Source organism: Carettochelys insculpta, chromosome 1 (assembly GCF_033958435.1).
Source record: "Carettochelys insculpta isolate YL-2023 chromosome 1, ASM3395843v1, whole genome shotgun sequence".
Taxonomy (NCBI): Eukaryota; Metazoa; Chordata; order Testudines; family Carettochelyidae; genus Carettochelys; species Carettochelys insculpta.
In genome coordinates, this window is record NC_134137.1 from 19,330,610 (window position 1) to 19,352,907 (window position 22,298).

General features: G+C 46.3%; 1 protein-coding gene across 1 annotated transcript in view; it reads left to right on the forward strand.

The window, feature by feature from the left end:
- The window catches only part of MYO7A (myosin VIIA), a 116,009-nt gene that overhangs the window by 57,598 nt on the left and 36,113 nt on the right, over positions 1-22,298 (forward strand). The window contains exons 21-30 of the mRNA XM_074980896.1: positions 1,011-1,118; positions 1,738-1,947; positions 2,378-2,581; positions 3,822-3,998; positions 7,887-7,976; positions 9,451-9,578; positions 11,146-11,272; positions 18,051-18,170; positions 20,038-20,211; positions 21,882-22,109. Of these exons, the coding sequence (XP_074836997.1) occupies positions 1,011-1,118; positions 1,738-1,947; positions 2,378-2,581; positions 3,822-3,998; positions 7,887-7,976; positions 9,451-9,578; positions 11,146-11,272; positions 18,051-18,170; positions 20,038-20,211; positions 21,882-22,109 (1,566 nt within the window). The remainder of the gene's footprint in view (positions 1-1,010; positions 1,119-1,737; positions 1,948-2,377; positions 2,582-3,821; positions 3,999-7,886; positions 7,977-9,450; positions 9,579-11,145; positions 11,273-18,050; positions 18,171-20,037; positions 20,212-21,881; positions 22,110-22,298) is intronic.

Sequence of the window (22,298 nt, forward strand, 5' to 3'; positions counted from 1 at the left end):
ATTTCCTGACAGAACTTCTGTCTGCAGAACATGTCCACACCTAATATAGGCTCCCCCTATCAACTCCCTCTGTTGACAGAGAGGGGCCAGACTGCCCAGCCCTCTGTTGACAGAACAACCGACCAGAAGCTCGGAAAACAGGGCTGACCGGTGAACCGGAAGCCCTGTCTGTTGACAGGAGGCCCCTTGGAGCGTCTACACTATTTTTGTCAACAGAATGGGTCGACAGAGGCGCTATGTCTTGTACAGTCAAGACAGAACTCTTCTGGGAAAACTGCTGCATTCCATCGACAGATTCTCAACAGAACACATTTGTAGCGTGGACGATGCCTAGTTTTGTCGACAGAAGACCTCTTTGGTCAACAGAACTCTGTAGCGCAGACTCAGCTATAAAGTGTGGCAGATCACCATTGTATGGACTCTGAGTAAGAGAATGCAGAGCAGCGGTTGTTTCCCCAAGCTTGTGACAGAATGAACTTAAAATCAGGAAGCACGTAAAAGCGGTAGCCCTTCTCTGGCTAGAAAATGATGTCCTTTAGGTTCATGTTCCTTGAGCTACACCCGGGGCCAGCAACCTTTTCAAGGTGGAGTGCCAGAATTTGACCTTTTGACCTCTATGTAAGGTCTGAGTGCCAGTGATATGCTTAAAGTCACTATTAGTCCTACTTACAACAGCTTCATTAGTAAATAAATGAAGATGCAGAGCTTTGTCACTTAGGTGGTGGTTGGTGGCATTAGCTGGTCTTTTGTTAATCCACAGGCACAATGGCTTTGAGCAAGCTCCCAGCTGCATGGGGGAGGAGGGCAGGGCTGAGCTCCGGCCTCGCATACCAATGAAAATCTGCTCACGTGTCACTCTTGGCACCCGTGCTGGGGGTTGCTGATTCCTGAGCTAGACTGAGGGACAGAGATGTGTTCATGTCTGCACTGCATGCTCCTATGATCTGCATGTTAGTAGCGCAAAAGGGCTCGATGTCTTTTTAAAAGCCCCCTTGTGTTCTGTTTCCCAGTATCTCCGGCGCCTGGAAGCAGAGAAGCTTCGTCTAGCAGAAGAGGAACGACTCCGAAAGGAGATGAGTGCCAAGAAAGCCAAAGAGGAAGCAGAGAAGAAGCACCAAGTATGTTCTGACTTTTCTCTCTTTTCGCTTCTCTTTATTTCACAGGCCTGATTCTGCTCCTGCGGAAAAGAGTAAGGGTGCAGTAAAGTCAATGGAAAGCAGCATCCCAATCATATGAGGGCTTTGCTGTCCCGTGGCATTGTTCATGCTTAATTCAATAAAACCCTCCGTATTTTAACTTGCATGAAACTAGCCCAGAATTTCCAGTCTGCCACACCAGAATGTCACAGATTATGATTCGTCTTCTTGGTTTTGTGGGACTTCATAAAGGACCCCAACTGAGCCCTGAATATTACCATTGTGCTAGGCATTGTACATACATATTGTCAAGATCCTGCACCTGGGGCCTTGCACTCTAGATAGACAAAAGAAGGGAGGAAGAAGCATGGTTGTATCCATTTTGCAGGTGAGGAACTGAGACACAGATTTAGGCATACCATATAAGGTTGCACAGGAGTCAGTGGCGGAGCTAGGCATTTATCCGAGATCCTCTGAGACTCAGTCCACTGCCTTAACCCCAAGATTGTCCTTCCTTTCTGAAGCCAAGGGGCCATGCTGCAGAATTTAGGCCCCGTTTGCCAGGGAATGCACTCTAGTCAATGTAACTCTTCTCTTCTAGGTGCGCCTCGCCCAGCTGGCCCGAGAAGATGCTGAACGAGAGTTGCAGGAAAAGGAAGAAGCCCGTCGGAAGAAGGAACTCTTAGACAAAATGGAGAAGGCCCGAAATGAGCCAGTGAATGACTCGGATATGGTGGACAAAATGTTTGGATTCCTAGGGACCACTGCTTCTCTGCCAGGCCAGGAAGGGCAGGCACCCAATGGCTTTGAGGTACTGCCCACAGATGGGGCTGGCTGGTGTTACTCTGCATAACATGTTGGGATGGACTGTGATCCACTGTGTCGTAGTTCAACATCATCACCCCATTGTCCTAGTAGTTAGCCCTTGGAGCGTTCATCATAACTCTGTTTCGCAGTACGTTCAAGTGTGCTGCTTCCGCTGCTGCCTTTAGGAGTCCCATACAGGAGTTCTCCTCAGGATAAAACACTATCTCCAGACCTTGGGCAGGCCCTCATCCAGCTCCCTTTGAAATCACTGGTTTCAAGGGGAGTTGGATTGGGTCTTTTGCGTCTCTTCTTGTCCCTTGAACTGACCATGGCCCTATTGAAATCAGTGATAGACCCGGGAACAAGGTCAGGCGCAGAGAGAGGGAGGTAATTACGGCACTTAACTGGGTGTATATACTTTCCTCCTTCTTCAGGACCTCGAGCGAGCCCCAAAGGAGCTAGAGGAAGAGGACTTAGATGCGGCTTTGCCCCTTCCTGAAGAAGAGGAGGAAGACCTTTCGGAGTACAAATTTGCAAAGTTTGCAGCCACCTACTTCCAGGGCACGACAACGCACACGTACATCCGCCGGCCTCTTAAGCAGCCCCTTCTGTACCATGAGGATGAAGGAGACCAGCTGGTGAGTCAGGAAATAGTCCATAAGTGTCCAGATGATGCAGATAGGGCTGGCTGGTTCAAGGGTTGGGAATAGGCTATGGAACCCTTCATTTCTAGGACACCTTTGTGAGTTCGTCTCAAGAGAATGCAAGAATCTGAAAACAGCTGAGGAGCAAAGTTCTTATCTGCTATTGGATGTCCTGGGTGGCATTCATGCAAGGTTTCTCTTCCTATTTGTCAACTTTGTTCAGGTGGTGCACCGCAAGGAAATTTTCATTTGTGATGTGCTAGAGACCCATGTTTAAGCGATAAAACAGCCCGAGCCAATCGTAAAGCAATGCTCCCCAAGCATTCTGAACCTGACTCTAGCATTTGTGTAGGCAGAGGGCCTCTAGATAGCCACCAAACAGGTGTACATTTACAGCAGCAGCATGGTCTGTCCTCTCACGGTCCCAGGAGGGCCTACAGCCTTGCTGGGCCACTGCAGGATCCTTGGTCTGCTTTCCCAGAAGGTGCAGAACCTCGGGCGGAAGGGACAGGGCTGGGGCTAGGCAGCCCTCAGCACTGCCTAGATAGCTCCGTGCCTCCCACAGACAGTCCTCAGAGCAGTAGTGGTGGACAGGCATCCCAGGCCCTTTTGCATCCCTGAGCCCCAGGACAGTTGCCTCCTGGCCCCACTCCCCATCAGCAGGTCTGCACTGTCCCGCTCAAGTGCCTCAAAATGGGAAGTCAGTCCACATGTCCATTCAGTCCTTGATGTCTGACTGAGACATGCTCTGCAGGTGCCCACTCTGCCTGTTAGGGTTTGAGCCAAGAGCCGTGAATACAGGGTGTGGCAAAACTCTCTATAGGAGTATTGTGCCCAAACTCCTTAGTAGTCTTTACTTTACATACAAAGATGGATTTTACTGTCCTCCCTGTTTGTTTTTACTCTACTGGCCTTTGTATTCATGTGCCTGAGACACGATTGGACAGAAAACCGCAATATAGTCAGAAACTCTTTTTCTACTAACACAAAGTCTGTTTGTTCTTTTCTGGGGGGCAGAAACTCAATTTATTTTTGCTTATCAAATTTGCCAGCTGTGGACACTCTGCTAATCAACTGTGTGGTATTTGAATCTCTCCTGGGTGCCCACACAAATGCTCAGCTTACAGGGAAAGTTAGTGTCCACAGTTTTATTACCGTGTACTACATGCAATTAATTGTTATGCACCCAGGCCAAGCCAGAAACTCTAGTAAGTTACACCTTTGTTGCAAACAGGCAGCACTCGCAGTGTGGATCACTATCCTTCGTTTCATGGGAGACCTTCCTGAGCCTAAATACCACACGGCTATGAGCGACGGCAGCGAGAAGATTCCAGTGATGACCAAAATCTACGAGACTCTAGGGAAAAAGACCTATAAAAAAGAGCTCCAGGCTCTGCAGGGGGAAGGAGAGGTGAGATTGCTCTTTCCTTTAACGTTGTCTTGATGTACAGTTCATTAAAGTAGAAATTGGTCTGTGGAACAACCTGCTGCTAGGGCTGATTGAGGCAAATAGATGTGTAAGTGCCACCTGCAGCTGTGCTAGCCAGGAGAAACCGGAGGCCATCAACCCTCAGGTTTCCAGACATAAATTCCAGCCTTTGTAGATTCTTCTGCCACCCTCATGGCCGTAATATCCAATCACTGTAGCAGAACCATAGCATTATAACACTACCAACAGGCCTCCCTGGCTTTGCTCCGGTTCTTAACTGAAGGGTTTTTTCCCACTCTCAGCCTCACCCCACCTGTCCTATCAGACTGCAGATCTAGGCCCACCCTGGCTGTCCTGGGTGCGGGGGTGGGTGCTGGTTTAGGACATGGCTGCCAGCCCCGCTGCCTGTCCTGGAGCGGGGTACAGTTTGGGCTGCAGCTCCCAGCCCCCCTTGCCTGTCCTCGGATTGGGGGGTGTGTGGGTCAGGCTGCAGCTCCCAGCTACCCCCCTTCCCCACACACACACACCCTTTCTCCAGGGTGGGGACCCGGTTTGGCCCGTGGCTCCCAGCTCCCCTGCCTGTTCTGGAGTGGGGGCCACTTTGGACCACAGCTCCTTGCCCCCCTGCCTGTCTTTGGACAGAAAGGCTGGATTAGGCCATGACTTCCAGTTCCCCTGTCTGTCCCGGGCAGAGGGAGGTTCCAGGTCAGACCCCGGCTCCCAACCCCAGCCTGAGATTTGGGGTGGGGTGCGGGTCATGGCCAGGCCACAGTGGCCCCAGCTTGAGCTTAGGAGACCAGGGCAGGGTTGTTTTCCACAGCCCCAGCATGAGCTATAGTGGGGGTTGTGAATGGGGCAGGAGGCCCATGGGGCCAGGGCTGAGTCATGGCACCGGGCCAGCCTGAGCTCTCAATAATGTGGGCAGGGGGTCATGGCAGCTGGGGCTGGGCTGCAGCACTGGGCCTGGCCCTGGCCTGGTCTTCAGGGTGATATGGAAGGGGCCAGGCCATGACCTGAGCTCTGGCATGAGCAAGGGAATGCTGGGCTGGCCCACAGCTTGAGCTATGGTCTGAGCTGAGGTGCAGGGAAGGCTGTGCTAGGTCCTGGGCCATGGCTGCAGGTTTTGTGCCTGACACCATCCAGAGTGGTGGGGGTGGGGGTGGAGGCTGGGGCCACAGCTTTTTCCCCTGGCCTTGGCCAACGTGGTAGCAGACGGCTGGAGTCAGGATCACAGCTCTGGCTCTGGCACTTTTCCCTGGCCCTGGCTGGAATGGTGGTGGTCGGGAGGCCAGAGTCATAGGCAGGAGCAGGGTCAGGACCCTTGTGCCCAGCTCTGGCGAAAGCAGCAGGGTTAGAGCTGGTGCTGGGCCACTTTCCCCAGCTCCAACATGAGCCTGGGAGGGGGACAGAGCCAGGTTTCCTGCCCTCAGAATGTCAGGCCACTAACTGCATAGAGGGCAGCAGCAAGGGTCCACCTGTGGGGCACAGGGTAGAGCACCTACCCATCCGAAGGCAGGCAGGGTCTCCACGTGCCCCCTGCTTTCCTACTGCTGCTGCTCCCAGTGATCACTCTCCAGTCTGTCACTGCTCCCACAAGTTAGTCTGAGTATGTTGTCCCCACCTCCTTCCATGTTCAGGGAAATCCTGGGATTTCAGGCATTTCCCACTCTCCAGGCACACCCAAACCCTGACCTTGCTTTAAGTTAGGATAAGAGGAAGCTGCATACTAAATGTTATGGGCGTAACTCTTACTGTTTAAGAGGAGTTCTGGAGCAAACGTAGCACCGCAGCCAGCCAGCCAGATGCACTCTAAAATACATAGTAGACAGCAGAACTAGTTATTATTATGCATATTAGTGTGTTAAGCTATCTAGCTAACATGTCACATATGGTTCTCTCTCTCTCTCTCTCTCTCTCTCTCTCTCTCTCTCTCTCTCTCTCTCTCTCGTGTGTGGCTAAGTGTTTTGATTTGATTTAAATGAACATATGTTTGTATTAGTCAGGCCAAAGATGTGCAGGAGCAGTAAGGTTTGGAAATGTGGCATGGGAGTCAAACCCTCCTGGGATCAGGAGAAAGTGACTCCTATGGTAAACGGCATTGCACTGTTCGGTTATTCTGGGATGAGTACCCGCCACTGGGTAGATCATTTGTCTTTGCAGTCTGGAGGTTCATACACTTTTGTCTTTGAGAATCTGCCTTGTAGAAGGTGGCAAGACACCTATGAACATAACCAAAATTTCCATTGGTTTGGATTACATTAGGCAGGTTGCAGGGGCCTCTGCTAACTGCAGGGATGAAAAGTGGGGCCTGATGTAAAAAGTTTGCTCGCTTGTGTTCTGGGGTCTAGGAAAAAACACTCCCACTTAACACTTTTTGTAGATCTAAATAACTAAAAATATAGTAAGCTCTTTCATATCCAGCAGCCTCAGGAGCGGGAGGGAGCTGGATATTCAAATATACTGGATAATAGAGAAGTATACCTAGGAATGCATAACACTAAAGACAAACAAGATTAGATATTAAGAAACAAACAAATGTATGCAGAGTGCTTTATTTAACAACAACAGTAGTATTACACACTGGCTACATCTACACTATCCCAAAACTTCGAAATGACCATGCAAATGGCCGTTTCGAAGTTTACTAATGAAGCGCTGAAATACATATTCAGCACCTCATTAGAATGCCAGTGGCCGCGGAACTTCAAAATTGCCGCGGCTCGCCGCTGTGTGGCTCTTCCAGAAGGGTCTCCTTTTCAAAAGGACCCCACCAACTTCGAAATCCCCTTATTCCTATCTGTTGATAAGATCTGGTGATAGGAAAAAGGGGATTTCGACGTTGGTGGGGTCCTTTCGAAAAGGACCCCCATCTGGATGAGCCACGCAGTGGCGAGCTGCGGCAATTTTGAAGTGTCATGGCCACCGTAACTCTGATGAGGCGCTGAATATGTATTTCAGCACTTCACTAGTAAACTTCGAAATGTCCATTTGCATGGCCATTTCGAAGTTTTGGGATAGTGTAGACACGGCCTCTGTAAACTTACATTGTATTTGCTATATTTATTTGTATTTACTTTTGCTATACTGTGATTATGGAAAACAAACTAAAATTTACTTATGGTTAAAGTGCGGGTGATTTGAGAGTTCTGGATAAGAAAAGAATGCTGATATGAAATAATTTATTGTAGTTCCAGTCATATTCCCAGAAGCACTGCTATAATGTAGCAATTTCATTAATGCTCCTGGTGAGGAAAGTAATCTCCACTAGGATCTAATTATTTTAATGTACACAGAGAATCAAGATTTGCTCAGTATAATTAACTGTTTTTTTATTTTTCCACTGGACAGAAGAACGTATTTCGGTCAGCTGTGTTGTCCGTAAAGCCCCTAAAGATCAGAAGTAAAATTTAAACCTGTATATTTATCTTAGAGGCAAACTGCCCTCCTCAGATACTAATGTTCTCAGTTCTCTGGGTGATGTGAATGACTAGACTAATTAAATTAGAAATAGATGGGTGGATATTCATAAGTGACCTGCTGCTTCTAGTCTGTATACTAAATGTTAGAGAGTGGACTAACCTGTGATTTGCCTTCATGACAAACTTTCCTACAATTTGAGGTTCTTTCAATCCAGGTTTTGATTTGACCCATTAGAGAGGCAGAGGCTAGCTGCAAAATTGAGATCCAGATTTGAGCATTACAGATGGTTTGGAACAGATTAATTCAAGGGGGTTGATTCTGTCCCACCTCTCAGAAATACCAACTCAGTGCTCAGAATCCACAGAAAATGGCACTGGTAACCCAAACACACAGGAAACCCATTCTGCAATGTTTGCCCCAGGAATAAGTCAGTACTTCCTGTCTTCACAGAGCACTCACATCGATGGCCACAAGAAAAGCAGTGTGCGCCACAAACTGGTCTCTTTGACTCTCAAGAAGAAATCCAAACTGACGGAAGAGGTGAGAGGAAATGTGTTACAGCCGGGTGCCACGGAGAGTACACTTAGGAGTTCACAGGTGATACCACATGAGGAGGGGTTGCAAGTGCTTTGGCAGACAGGATTAACATTCAAAATGATCTGTACAGGCTGGAGAAAAGGTCTGAAGCAAACAGAATGATACTAAATAAGGACCGATGCAAAGTACTCTACTTGGGAAGGAGCAATCGGTTGCACACATACAATATGGGAAGTGACAGCCTGGGAAGGTATACTGCAGAAGGGGATCTGAAGTCATAGTGGATCACAAGCTAAATAAGAGTCAACAGGGTGACGCAGTTGCAAAAAAGGAAAACATGCTTCTGGGCTGTATTAGCAGGAGCGTTGTTAGAAAAATACTAGAATTTTTTTAATTCTTCCACTCTACCCTGATTGGGCCTCAGTTGGGTTTTGTGTCCAATTATGAGTGCTGCAAGTTCAGGGAAGATGTGGAAAAACTGGAGGAAATCCAGAGAAGAGTGACAGAAAATGATTAAAGGTCTAGAAAACATAATGTAAGGGAGGATTGAAAAAAATTGGATTTGGTTAGTCTGGAGAAGAGAAAACTGAGAGGGGACATAACAGTTTTCAAGTACCTAAAAGGTTGTTACAGGGAGGAGGGAGAAACATAGATTTCATTAACCTATGAGGATAGGACAAGAAGCAATGGGCTTAAAATGCAGAAAGGGAGGTTTAGGCTGGACAAGAGGAAAAACTTCCTAATTGTCAGGGTGGTTAACTGCTGGAAAAAATTGCCTAGGGAGGTTGTGGAATCCCCATCAGATCAGACAAACACCTGCCAGGGATGGTACTTAGACCTGCCAGGAGAGCAGGGAACTGGACTAGAAGACTTTTTGAGGCCCCCTCCAGTCCTTTAAGTCTGTGATTCAATGATAAGCCCTTATGAAGGAAATCTATAATAGCTGTTATAATCACAGATGTGCTCACATGCTTACAGCCTTGGTGTTGTGATTTTGCCTCATGGGGCGTGTTTTACTCATGTCATTTTTTAACTTTTGAGTAAATAGAGAAGTGATGAAGAGCCAGATCATCATCAGTTATAGACTGGTTTAATTCCATTGCCCTCCAATAGAGTTACCTTGAGCGAGGCCAGGGCTCAGAGTTGTGGAAAAATGTGGGCAAAAGGACAGAATAAATCAAATCAGATAATATAGAGAAGACACTATAGGTAGATGGATTAGACAGAACTTGGTTCACCTTCATATTTACCATACAAGACATTGAGGGATTAAGGCTGAAAGAGAAGGATCCAAATTACTGTTTGGATAGAGGGAAAAATTGAAGCACTCTGAACAGGAGAGGGGATTCTCCTGGTAACTGTGCTGGCTCAATTAGAGTCCTGCCTGGGGGGAGCAATCATTCACAAAGTGAACTGGAGGAGGGGAGAACCATGACAAAGAGTTATCCAGAAGGAGAACAATGTCCTTGGTTGACAGGTGACAAAGAGACTCCATGATGGTGAGTCTACCCTACAAGGCAACAGCATGCTTGAAGACCGACCCACCTCCAACTTGGAGAAGCTGCATTTCATTATTGGGAATGGCATCCTCAGGCCAGCATTAAGGTTAGAAATCAGTTTAAAGAGTTGACTATCATGCTCAGTTCCACCCCCCACCTTCCCTCATTAGTTAAGCTATTCTCATTTACTACACTATTCTTCACACTCTCTTGTCCTATATGATTGGGGCTAGGGCACTATCATGTTTGTTAGATGTTCATTGTGAGACTGATCCAAAGCCCACAGGGGTCATAAGAAAAACTGACACAGATTTCTGTGGGTGCTGGATCAGGCCCCCAGTTAATTATTTTCTTTCTTTCTTTCTTTCTTTCTTTCTTTCTTTCTTTCTTTGTTAGTTTCTCTCTTTTCACTGCTTATGTGTATTAAACCCATTACACCCTAAGTTACTGGGTCTTCTTTTCTGGGAAGACTAGATTTCTTTTACTGCAGACAGCTAACTATGCTAAAAGAACATTTTCGCAGTTATAACGTCAAAACTCAAAAGACAGGAAAAACCAAAATTATAATTACTCATGCAATCTTTGTGCTTCATATGCTCAGAACAGCAGGACCTCATCTACTTTTGGGAATGCCTGGTAGCAGACAGTGGCTGTGAGTGGATGGAGTGCAGGCAGACTGTGGAAAATTCCACTTCCAAACTCCTCTGAGTATATGCAAACTAAGATTTTCAAGGGCTAATAACTTGGCCTAATATGGGTGGATTTTCTGGGGATGTCTGAAGTACCTCCCTGACCCCAAGACATTCTACATACCAAATTTTAAGTCCCTCTTTCCAAGCATGAAGACACTAGGGCTTCTCAATGAAAGAGATGTAAAAAACTTTTAAACATGGACAAAACACGTCTTTTTTCCAAACCTCATTGTTCTAAGAAAACAATTAAATTGTTTTTACTGAATTTTTTAAAGAGTATGAAAAATGCCAGTTAAAATTTGGCCAAGTTATAAGGAACTGAAAACAGGGTCTTCTAATGGAATATATTGGGTCACCACATCTATAAGTATCATTACCCACACGGCCTGTAGTGTATTTTGCCATTCATCCCAAAAGTTGATAGAGTTCTTTATGAAAACAATATACACTGACAAGAGGCTGGTACTAAGATGGAACGAGGCTGCTGTTTAACTGGACACATCAATACTACACAGAAATTTAGCAGAAGAAAGGCATAATTTTCAGAACTGTCTGGATGCCCAGCTCCAGAGCTGCTTTTTGGCACTTCTGGAAGATCTCAGCCAAAGCGGAGAGGAATGCCATTTGCATGGGGCATTTCTGTAGGAGGGTGTAATTATCAGAGTTAGAACTGGTCAGGGCAACAAGGCTGATACCCCTAGACTGTCCAAAAGTGCCATGGGGTCTTTAATTACCAAGCTATCAGGGTCTGGTATTATGTCCAATCTGAAACAGAGAAGCTTCTTTAACATCTGATTTGCAAACCTCAGAGGCAGATTTCAGAAGAAAAGGTAGAAATTTACTTGTTAGGGCCTGATCCAGAGCCCACTGAAATTATTGGAAAGACACTCAGATTTCAGTGGACAGTGGGTCAGGCATCCACTGAAGGAAATGGTATCTTTTTAATAACTGGCTGTCATCTAAACCTGGTTTCTGTTGCAGGGATGAAATCTATTGTCAAATCTGCAAACAGCTCACCCAGAACCCTTCCAAAAGCAGCCATGCCAGAGGCTGGATCCTGATGTCCCTGTGTGTCGGATGCTTTGCTCCTTCTGAAAAGTTTGTGAAGGTGAAGAGCGAAAGTTATTTATCATTTGCCTTGCAAGTCTATTTATACGTTTCCTTTCACAATGCTGATTTGGTTTCAAAGTGGATGAACTCTGCCCTTTAACTGTTTCCTGACTGCCCTTTCCACACGGGTCCTGATTTTAAAGGAAAGCTGTAATGTAGTAAAGCCCCAGTTCAGCTAAGAGTTTAAACACATGCTTAAGCCCCATTAAAGTTAAGTTAAAGTTAAGCAAGCACTTACACAGTTTGCTGAACTGGGACCCCAACACTAATTTTATTGTTGAGTCCTCTAATTATAAAGAAGAATAAGTTACTGGGAAATAGTTTTGCACTGAAATCACACCCTGGGATCTCAAGGCCTTACAGAAATTTGTATCCAGATCTACAGCCAAATGTCAGAGCAGACCTAAATTCCTACAATGGCTGATCCAAGCACACCTGAAAATTAGGGATGCTTAGATCTAAGGTTTACAGCCTAGCCCTCTCTCTCATCTAACATGTAACAGCCAAGAATAATTAACAGCCCTAAAGAAAGCTGCTATCTGATCAAGTTCCTTCCACAGAAGAGGGCTCAAAGAAAGCAGTTGCAATGTATGTATGTGACAAAAGAGGGACTTCAGGGGCCAAATTTTCAAATACAAATACCTGAGTTGCTCCTGCAAAGAATAGGCAAACACCTACAGGACGCCAAACATCCCTATTCTTGCACAAGTGGTATTTGCACATCCGGCTTCAGGCTTATGCTTGCAGTTACTCCATAGGCATATACAAAGGCTAGTTTGGATATGCAGATAAGGTTTCTTCACACTCTATTGCTGCATCTGCTGCACTGGTTAATTTGTCTATCATTGGTATTACAAGGTGTCATAAATCAGTGCAGGGAAGGGGTTAATCTCTTCCTGAGATAACCTGAGCCAAGTTGAGCCAATGGGAGTGGAGTGACTTTTTTGAACTGAGAACAATTGCAGTTTAAGGCTGGGTCTACAAATGCCCCTTCCTTTCGAAAGGGGCATGTTAATGAACGGGTTCTAAAGATGCTAACGAGGTGCTGCAATGAATATGAATATGAATATTCATTGCCGCACCTCATTAGCATAATGGCGGCTATGGCGATTTGAAAGTGCGGCTTTTCGAATCGTGCACCACCCATGGAGATGGGACCTTCCAAAAGGACCCCCCCCCAGTTTTGGTGATTGGAAGCAGGGTTTCGAAAACTGGGGGTGGGTCCTTTTGGAAGGTCCCATCTCCACGGGCGGCACGCGATTCAAAAAGCCGCGCTTTCAAATCGCCGCAGCTGCCATTATGCTAATGAGGTGCTGAATATTCATTGCAGCGCCTCATTAGCATCTTTCAAACCCGCTCATTAACATACCCCTTTCGAAAGAAAGGGGCACATGTAGACCTAGCCTAAGGGGCCTTTTGTCTGCTGGGGAGGCAAAGAGGGGATGGAAGGAAAAGGCTGTAGCCCAGGCAACTGAAATGAATCCCATAAATATCCTGGCCATCTCAAAATCAACTATAAGGATGTAAGTAAAAGGGAAATGTATAGTTAGATGTGATCAGGTTATAGTTATTTTGAATTTGGTTGGACTGGTTATCTCTGTTTTCTTGTTGCCTTGTTTTATTGTTTCGCAGCTCTGATTTTTTTGTTTTGTTTTTTGTTTTGTTTTGTTTTGTTTTGTTGTATTGACTTGGTGTTTTCCCCCTGTAACTGTTCAGCAGAATCCCAGGGAAATATTTTCTCTGCGTGCAACCCCATGATTTATTTTCTCTTGTTTTGTGAATAAATTATTGCTTTTAAGCAATTGATCTGATACCTGTGTCCTGACAAGGGTCTGTGAATGTATATACCTTGGGCTGGAAGGCCAGCTACTGAATTACAGTTCTATGTTCTAAGTTGTCTCTGGAGAGAGGGTTAAGAGCTTGGGGGTACTCCCATGGGAAGATGTTCCCAGGTGTTTTCCTGGGTTAAGGGGTTTTTGTTTTACTGGACATTGGCAGCACACCCTCCAGGGTCCAGGGGATCTGTCACCTTGGGAAGTTTTAAAGTAATGCCAGTATATAGACAAGGTGTTTTAAGTTTTTGTGGGCCCCCACTTTCTGCACTTGGCGTGCCAGAGTGGGGACAGGGCCCTGACACAAGGCAAGTTCAGTCTGGCAATGTGATAGGGCCTGCAGTGTCTGGTCATCCTAGTGACGAGGTCATTGGTTAGGGATTATGGGGAGGAACCTGACCCCTCCTTTTCCCTCAGGTCCTGGCCCAGAATTCTGTGTCCCCTAAACAGGGGAGATAGATTTTGAGCTGTTCCCTTTGTAAGTCCTCTTCATTTGGAGCATAGCCCTGATAGTCCAGTTTCTTCACAGTTGGGGTTTATCTGTAGATTGCTTACATAGTTACAGCGGCTGCATTGGCAGGTAGGTTGTACCAGTGCCTTCAGGCTGGCACAGTGAGAGCTCCTGCCTCTTGTCAGTCAGCCTGTGAGAAGCGAGGCTCACTTCTTTTCTCCCCTCCCCCGCAGGCTTGGCATTGGTTGCAGGTGTAATGGGGTGAGGCTAGCTAGTCCCACATCTATTCTTTTACCCCTGCTGTGCCTGGCAGCCATCTTTCTGCCCCTTTATATGCCAGAAAAAAAAATATCATGGAAAATTTCAGGCCAAGCAGTTAAAACTGGGGGCGGGGGTTTAATTTAAAAGTAATTAGGAAGGTTTTAAATTAACTCAAAATTCATATGTGTATTTTGTTTGGCTGCTCCACTTCCCCAGCTGCTACTCTGAAAGTGTCTGCTTCCTCAGAGACCGCTAGATGAGCGGCCTTGTCTTCCAAAGGGCTGAGCATGCAGCAGCTCCTTGCAAAGTCACTGAGAGCTGCTAAGCGCTCCTCATTCCTGGAATCAGGGCCACTAATTTTGGCCTAAATCAGGGTTCAGCAACCAAAATAGCAAGGAGAGCCATTTTTTCCAGTTTGTATAAAAAAAATCAATAATGCTGTAGCCGCAGTGCATGTAAGTATGAGAATGTCCTTAATAAATAACATCAAACCATGCTTTTTGTAACACCTATTTTAAGAACAGTGCACACACAATGATTTGTAATGTGATACATGGTTACTGCAGGACATATTTCCTCACACTTTATGTGTGTGTTTGTACCCCTGTCTTCCTGAGTTTCACTCCTGAACCTTCTCTCCCTCTGGAGACACTGGGGGAGTTATCCAACATTTTGAGATCACATAACCTTTGGTATTTAGATAAGGGCTTTTAGACAGTCACCATTTATTGAAAATAAACAGGAGGCATTTTCTTTCACTTTGCAATTATAGCTTCCGGAGCCACAAAGATGTCCTTAACGAGCCGCAGGTTGCAGACCCTGGCCTACATTCATAGTTAAGCCCTTCGATAAAAGTGACCTGACTTTCAAAGGTGCTATGCACTTACAGTCATGCTTGCATCAATAGGGCCACTCAGGTTTACAGTTAACCACGGGCTCAAGCCATAGGGATAGGCAGTAGGCATGAGTCAAATCCAGCGTGCCAGATGCTTCTTTTTACTCACTGATGATGATGATGATGATGATGATGATGATGGCCAAGAAGTAAAAAATGTTTCTCAGGTTTCTAGACCTTGACTGTATTTTGACTAAGTCATTTGGACCTCGACAAAAAATAATTGTCTTCCCAGCTCAGGGGCTTTGCTGGGCAGAGTACTCAGTCCATTCTCAGGCAAGGCAGCCATTGCCACTGGGAGAGCTTTGCCCTTGTCAGAGCCTCAGAATCTGTAGCCTAATCCAAAGCCCAGGCAAGTTCAGCTGGGGCATTTCCAGTGCTTTCAGTGTAATTTGGATCAGGCTGTTGGTCCTTAGAGCTTTATCCAGGAACCAGATACATCAGTAGAATTCTTTGTCATCCACAAGCCCTTCCACAGAGAAGCTGAGACTAAGTCATGTGTGAAACAGCAGAAAATTTAGTTTTGCCTAGAGCATCGAAGTTATGATAGCTTCTATGATGAGGCAACTAGCTCTGTGGACATGGGGAAGTCAATGGATGTGATATACCTTAACTATAGCAAAGGTTTTGATACAATCTCCCACAACATTCTTGTCCATAAGTTAAGGAAGTATGGACTGGATGCATGGACCGTAAGATGGATAGAAAGCTGGCTTGATGGACGGGCCCAACGAGTAGTGGTCAATAGGTCAATGTCTGGTTGGCAGTCTGTTTCAAGAGGAGTACCTCAAGGATTGATTCTAGAGCCAGTACTGTTCAACATCTTTATTAATGACCTGGATGAGGAGATGGATTGCACCCTCAGCAAATTTGCAGATGACACTATGATAGGGGGTCAGGTAGATACACTGAAGGGTAGAGATAGGGTCCAGAGTGACCTAGCCAAATTGGAGGATTGGGCCAAAATAAATTTGATGAGATTCAACAAGGACAAGTGCAGAGTCCTGCACTTGAGAGGGAAGAATCCCAAGCATTGTTACAGGCTGGGGACTGACTGGCTAAGTAGCAGTGCAGCAGAAAAGGACCTAGGGATTACAGTGGATGAGAGGCTGGCTATGAGTCAACAGTGTGTCCTTTTAGTCAAGAAGACTAATGGCATATTGGGGTGAATTAAGAGGAGCATTTCCAGCAGACCTAGAGAAGTTATTATTCCCCTCTATTCAGCACTGGTGAAGCCACACCAGAGCTGCGTCTACACGTGCACGCTACTTCGAAGTAGCGGCACCAACTTCGAAATAGCGCCCGTCGCGTCTACACGCATCGGGCGCTATTTCGAAGTTAACTTCGACGTTAGGCGGCGAGACGTCGAAGTCGCTAACCTCATGAGGAGATAGGAATAGCGCCCTACTTCGACGTTCAACGTCGAAGTAGGGACCGTGTAGACGATCCGCGTCCCGCAACGTCGAAATTGCTGGGTCCTCCATGGCGGCCATCAGCTGGGGGGTTGAGAGATGCTCTCTCTCCAGCCCCTGCGGGGCTCTATGGTCACCGTGGGCAGCAGCCCTTAGCCCAGGGCTTCTGGCTGCTTCTGCGGCAGCTGGGGATCTATGCTGCAGGCACAGGGTCTGCAACCAGTTGTCAGCTCTGTGTATCTTGTGTTGTTTAGTGCAACTGTGTCTGGGAGGGGCCCTTTAAGGGAGCGGCTGGCTGTTGAGTCCGCCCTGTGACCCTGTCTGCAGCTGTGCCTGGCATCCCTATTTCGATGTGTGCTACTTTGACGTGTAGACGTTCCCTCGCAGCGCCTATTTCGATGTTGGGCTGAGCAACGTCGAAGTTGAACATCGACGTTGCTGGCCCTGGAGGACATGTAGATGTTATTCATCGAAATAGACTATTTCGATGTAGTGTGCACGTGTAGACGTAGCCCAGGAGTATTGCATCCAGTTCTGGGCCCCTCAGTATAGAAAGGATGTGGATGCATTGGTGTGGGTTTGGCAGAGGGCAATAAAAGTGATTAAGGGGCTGGAGCACATGACCTATGAGGAGAGGCTGAGAGGTTTGGGCTTATTTAGTGTGCAGAAGAAAAGGGGATAGACAGTGACTGTTCTGAATGGTAACCGATGGCGGAACAAGCAGCAATGATCTGAACTGACAGAGTGATAGGTGTGGGTTGGATATTAGGAAAAACTATTTCACCAGAAGGGTGGTGAAGCATTGCAATGCATTACCGAGACAGGTGGTGGTATGTCCATCCCTAGAGGTTTTGAAGTCCCAGTTTGACATAGTCATGGCTGGGATGATTTAGTTGGGGTTGATCCTGCTTTAGGCAGGGGGCTGGACTAGATGACCTCCTGAGGGTCCCTTGATTCTATGATTCTGTGTAGATCTAAAAAATTGATTTATGTAGTATTCAAGTTATGATTGAAAGAGCTATCTGTCTTAAGTTATTTATTGAGTATTTTCTATCTGTCATTTTGGAGAATCTGCTTGGTTTAATTTTTTTCTTTTCAGTGAACTAATATGATTGCATTTTAAATATGTGATTTAAGTACCAAGAGCTCTGGACATAACCAGTTTGAAATGCATTTTTAAAAACATCTAAGCACACAAATACCTGCCTAATGTATTAATAAGTGAGTATTCTGTGTATGTCATCGTGTATGTCTACACTAGAGCAGAAGGCATAATTGCCAGCTCGAGGAGACGTATGCACACCAGTTCTGGTTGAGCCAGCATGCTAGGACCAGAAGCACGGTTGCTGCACTGTGAAGTAGACATGTATGAGATAATTTCTGAGATGCTAAGCATGGGCCCAGGCAGCTAGGCTGTTCTACAGTTCATGGTACCCTGGTTACACTTCTAGCTTGATCACAGCTACTGTGGGTGCTCCTCTTCAAGATGGGAATTACGCCCCCTGATCTACTGTAGACATCCTCATTGAATCAGCGAGTTTAAGGACAAAATGGTCCACCAGATCATCTAGCCTGACTTGCACATCACAGGCCACTACCCCTACATCAATGTCATTAAACTGCGTTAGACTGAAGTTGTTCTAGCCTTCAGGAGGTCAAACTATTATGTGCCACATTTGGCAAATGGGCAGGACAGAAGTGTACCAATGTCCAAGGCCTCTGCAATGGCAGGGAAATAATTTGGTGTATATCTGGGAACATTCAGTGTTTGTCTTCCTTGCAGGTCTGCCTGATTTAATCTCCCTTTCAGGTCAATGCGTCCATAACGTTTTTGGTGGACAGTCTTTAAAACAGAGCCATGGACTTGTGTGGAAGCCAACAGCAGCCGTCAGTCATCTAACTGATACATCTTCTCTTGCCAACAGTATTTAAGGAACTTCATCAACGGAGGTCCCCCTGGTTATGCACCCTATTGTGAAGAGAGACTGAGGAGGACCTTTGCAAATGGGACTAGGACTCAGCCACCCAGCTGGTTAGAATTGCAGGTAGGAGCCAGCAAATGCCCTAGAGCGAACAGAGCACCTCAGAAAGGCTTTGCTGAAAGTGACTTTTGATTGAACAGAAATTTGCCTTAGAAAATGTCCACTTCGTTCCAATTTTTTTTTCAGATTTTTATAGGAATTTTTTCTTCTGTCCCTGAGGCCTGAAGATGGGAATCAATGATATTTTCAGTCCTCAGTTGTTGTAAAGTTTGGTTTTCTAGGTTTTCATTTTTATCTTTCAGCAAACACCTGACTATTTGTGAGGAACTGTTTTTCTTCAAAAGTGTTTTGTGCTGGATGGAAGACAGTTTTTAGCTCTTATAGTGAATGTTGTCCCTTTAGAGGCTCAAATGTTCTCACACAGTCCCTTAACAAGGTGTTGTGTTTATCTCATATTGGCTACGTCTACACGTGAAGCCTACATCGAAATAGCTTATTTCGATGTAGCAACGTCTACACGTCCTCCAGGGCTGGCAACGTCGATGTTCAACTTCAACGTTACGCGGCACCACATCGAAATAGGCGCTGCGAGGGAACGTCTACATGCCAAAGTAGCACACATCGAAATAAGGGTGCCAGGCACAGCTGCAGACAGGGTCACAGGGCGGACTCAACAGCAAGCCGCTCCCTTAAAGGGCCCCTCCCAGACACAGTTGCACTAAACAACACAAAATACACAGAGCCTACAACTGGTTGCAGACCCTGTGCCTGCAGCATGGATCCCCAGCTGCCGCAGCAGCAGCCAGCAGCCCTGGGCTAAGGGCTGCTGCCCACGGTGACCATAGAGCCCCACAGGGGCTCGAGAGAGAGCGTCTCTCAACCCCTCAGCTGATGGTTGCCATGGCGGACCCCGCTATTTCGAAGTTGCGGGACGCGCAACGACTACACGGTCCCTACTTCGACGTTGAACGTAGAAGTAGGGCGCTATTCCTATCCCCTCATGGGGTTAGTGACTTCGACGTCTCGCCGCCTAACGTCGAAGTTAACTTCGAAATAGCGCCCGGCGCGTGTAGCCGTGACGGGCGCTATTTCGAAGTTAGTGCCGCTACTTCAAAGTAGCGTGCACGTGCAGACACGGCTATTGAGAATTAGCAGTTCAGAAGTAGGAATGATTTTTCCACGTAGGGAACATATGAATGAGGCACATATTTTTTAAATCCTTTGTTGCTGTTCCTCTTGTCTGCCCTCTTCTCCATCTTCTCGTATCTTGAAGAGGACACACAACTGTGTTCCATGTAGCTCCAGATGGCGGGTGTTATCCAAGCCTCAACACAGACTTAACTGTTGCACAGGCATCCAGCACTAAGTCCAGTGTCCATTGAAGCGTATCAAAAAACCCACTGACAACCATATTAATTGCAAAATCTGGGAGTTTTAGGTGGTCCCCAGTGGTAGGTCTCCACAGCAAAGTTATTCTGAAATAACAACTCTGCTAGAGTCTACACGATGCAAGTGCTATTTAGAAATAAATTCATAATAGTGGCTGTCTTATTTCAAAATTGGTGAACCTAATTTCACGAGGAATAGCGCCTATTTCAAAATAAGCCGCAGTGCATCTAATGGCTCTATTTCAAAATAGGCTCTGTGTGGTTAGATGATGTATCTTAAAATGGCTAAGTGCTATTTTGAAATGCATTTTTGTGTGTAGCAGTGTTATTTAGAAATAAATGAGCTTATTTCAAAGTAAGGCTGCTGTGTTGACATACCCCAAAACTCAGGTGGTGACCCTACATTATGCTATGGAGAAGTGGGTAGCAGCAGTATTACAAATGTAGCCAGAGAAAGGAGCTATGATTGTTGGGAGATAAACTTGTAAATGGGAAATAGTTCAAGTTCCTATTCCTGAAAAAGGTTAACTCTCATCTCCTAGGCAACCAAGTCCAAGAAACCTATCATGCTACCTGTTACATTTATGGACGGGACAACGAAGACACTGCTCACTGACTCTGCAACTACTGCCAAAGAGCTCTGTAATTCGCTCGCTGACAAGATCAGCCTGAAGGACCAATTTGGCTTTTCGCTTTACATTGCACTGTTTGACAAGGTACGAGAAGGGAAATGTGGCTCTTGTCCGATGTAGAAAATGTGTATCTGCGGGGTGGCAGTGTATTCTTGTGGTGGGAGTGGGGCTCTGAGCACCATGCTATTGTGCTAATAATGAATTTTGGGGAGCTACCAGTAGATATGACTCCCTAAGAATAAAGGTCAGAGCCAATGAGAAGGCAAAACAGTCCAAGAGTACAACAAGAAGTCTTGTGGCACCTTATAGACTAACAGATATTTTGGAGCGTAAGCTTTCTTGAGCAAAGACCCGCTTCATCAGCATCTGATGCATCTGAAGAAGCAGGTCTTTGCCCACGAAAGCTTATGCTCCAAAATATCTGTTAGTCTATACGGTGCCACAAGACTTCTTGTTCTCGAAGCTACAGACTAACACGGCTACCTCTCTGATACTTGAGTCCAAGAATAAAATCTCATCCAGTCAGCTGGTAGCTACAGCCCATTTGTGTTACTCCCTCTACATCCAGCCACTAGCTACCAATCTTTCTTCTAAGAAAGGACACACAGCATCACCTAGTGGGTGAGCCATGTAATAACATGTAATATCCCATTACATAAACCTTAAAGCTTGGACAACCCTGTCACCTTTGGAAGTCCTGTGGTCTGTTTTGAAGGCCTGCTGCACAAGCATGTACCCAGGTAGTGTCTGGGGAGAGATGTAACCCTCCATTCCTGCACATTCTGGCTGGTGGAACTCAGTCTGGCTTTCAATCAACTGTTCTGAGCACAGGCGTGGAGTCTGCACAGCCAATACCAGCATGGTACATGTAGTCCATGGGCCAGGTTGGACCATTCAGACACAGCTCCGGTGGGCAGTGTGGTGAGGCTTGCCTGTCCCTTAGGGAGACCTCCTGGATGCATTGTGCTTAAAGAGACAGAATCAGCCCCATAGCTCTTGGGTAGCAGAAGGTGCAGCATGTTCTGGCTGGTAGAGAGGGGACTGGGTTACACCTCCCCTCCGCCTCCCCATAGGAGAAACTGGTGCTCTTGTGTGAGCCAGCTCAGACATTCTCACAGTAGTGATTGGCACCTGTACAGTGGCACGGTAGAAGGGGGACGGGACATCTTTTTGCTTTGCAGTTAACACACTGCCAAGGACTATAGTAGCAGAGAGGTAGCCATGTTAGTCTATATTCTATCAAAACGAAAAAGCAGTCCAGTAGCACTTTAAAGACTAACAAAATAATTTATTAGGTGTTGAGTTTTTGTGGGACAGACCCACTTCTTCAGACCATAGCCACACCAGAACAGACTCAATATTTAAGGCACAGAGAACCAAAAAACCTTGATTACCGTTTTTCTGATTTGTCAACCTTGATAACTATTTCTGGTTCTCTGTGCCTTAAATATTGAGTCTGTTCTGGTATGGCTATGGTCTGAAGAAGTGGGTCTGTCCCATGAAAGCTCATCACCTAATAAATTATTTTGTTAGTCTTTAAAGTGCTACTGGACTGCTTTTTTGTTCTGCCCAGGACTGTGATTCCTAGGTGTGATGATCTTACAAGTAACACCTAATAAAGGCTCCTAGCTCCACTTATGGAGTCTAATCTCATCCCACTAAGTCACAGTGCGTCTCTCCTTTTCCGTGAAAACTGCTGCTAAGAGTATGGTGACCAATATGTTCCTTTCCCATCTGCTTTCTGCCCTGGCCAGGTCTCATCCCTGGGGAGTGGCAACGACCACGTGATGGACGCTGTGTCTCAGTGCGAACAGTATGCCAAAGAGCAGGGAGCCCAGGAGCGCAATGCGCCTTGGCGGCTCTTCTTCAGGAAGGAGATCTTCACCCCTTGGCACAATCCAAGTGAAGACAACGTGGCTACCAACCTCATTTACCAACAGATTGTCCGGGGGGTGAAATTTGGGGAGTACCGATGTGACAAGGTGAGTCCCTGCTGGCTGGAGAAACTCGGTAAAGGTATATTCTGTTGTCATTTAGGATACAGATGTTATAAAATTAAAGTTGTTCTTGCTCTTTCTGGCTACGTCTACACGTGAAGCCTACATCGAAATAGCTTATTTCAATGTAGCAACATCGAAATAGGCTATTTCGATGAAAAACATCTACACGTC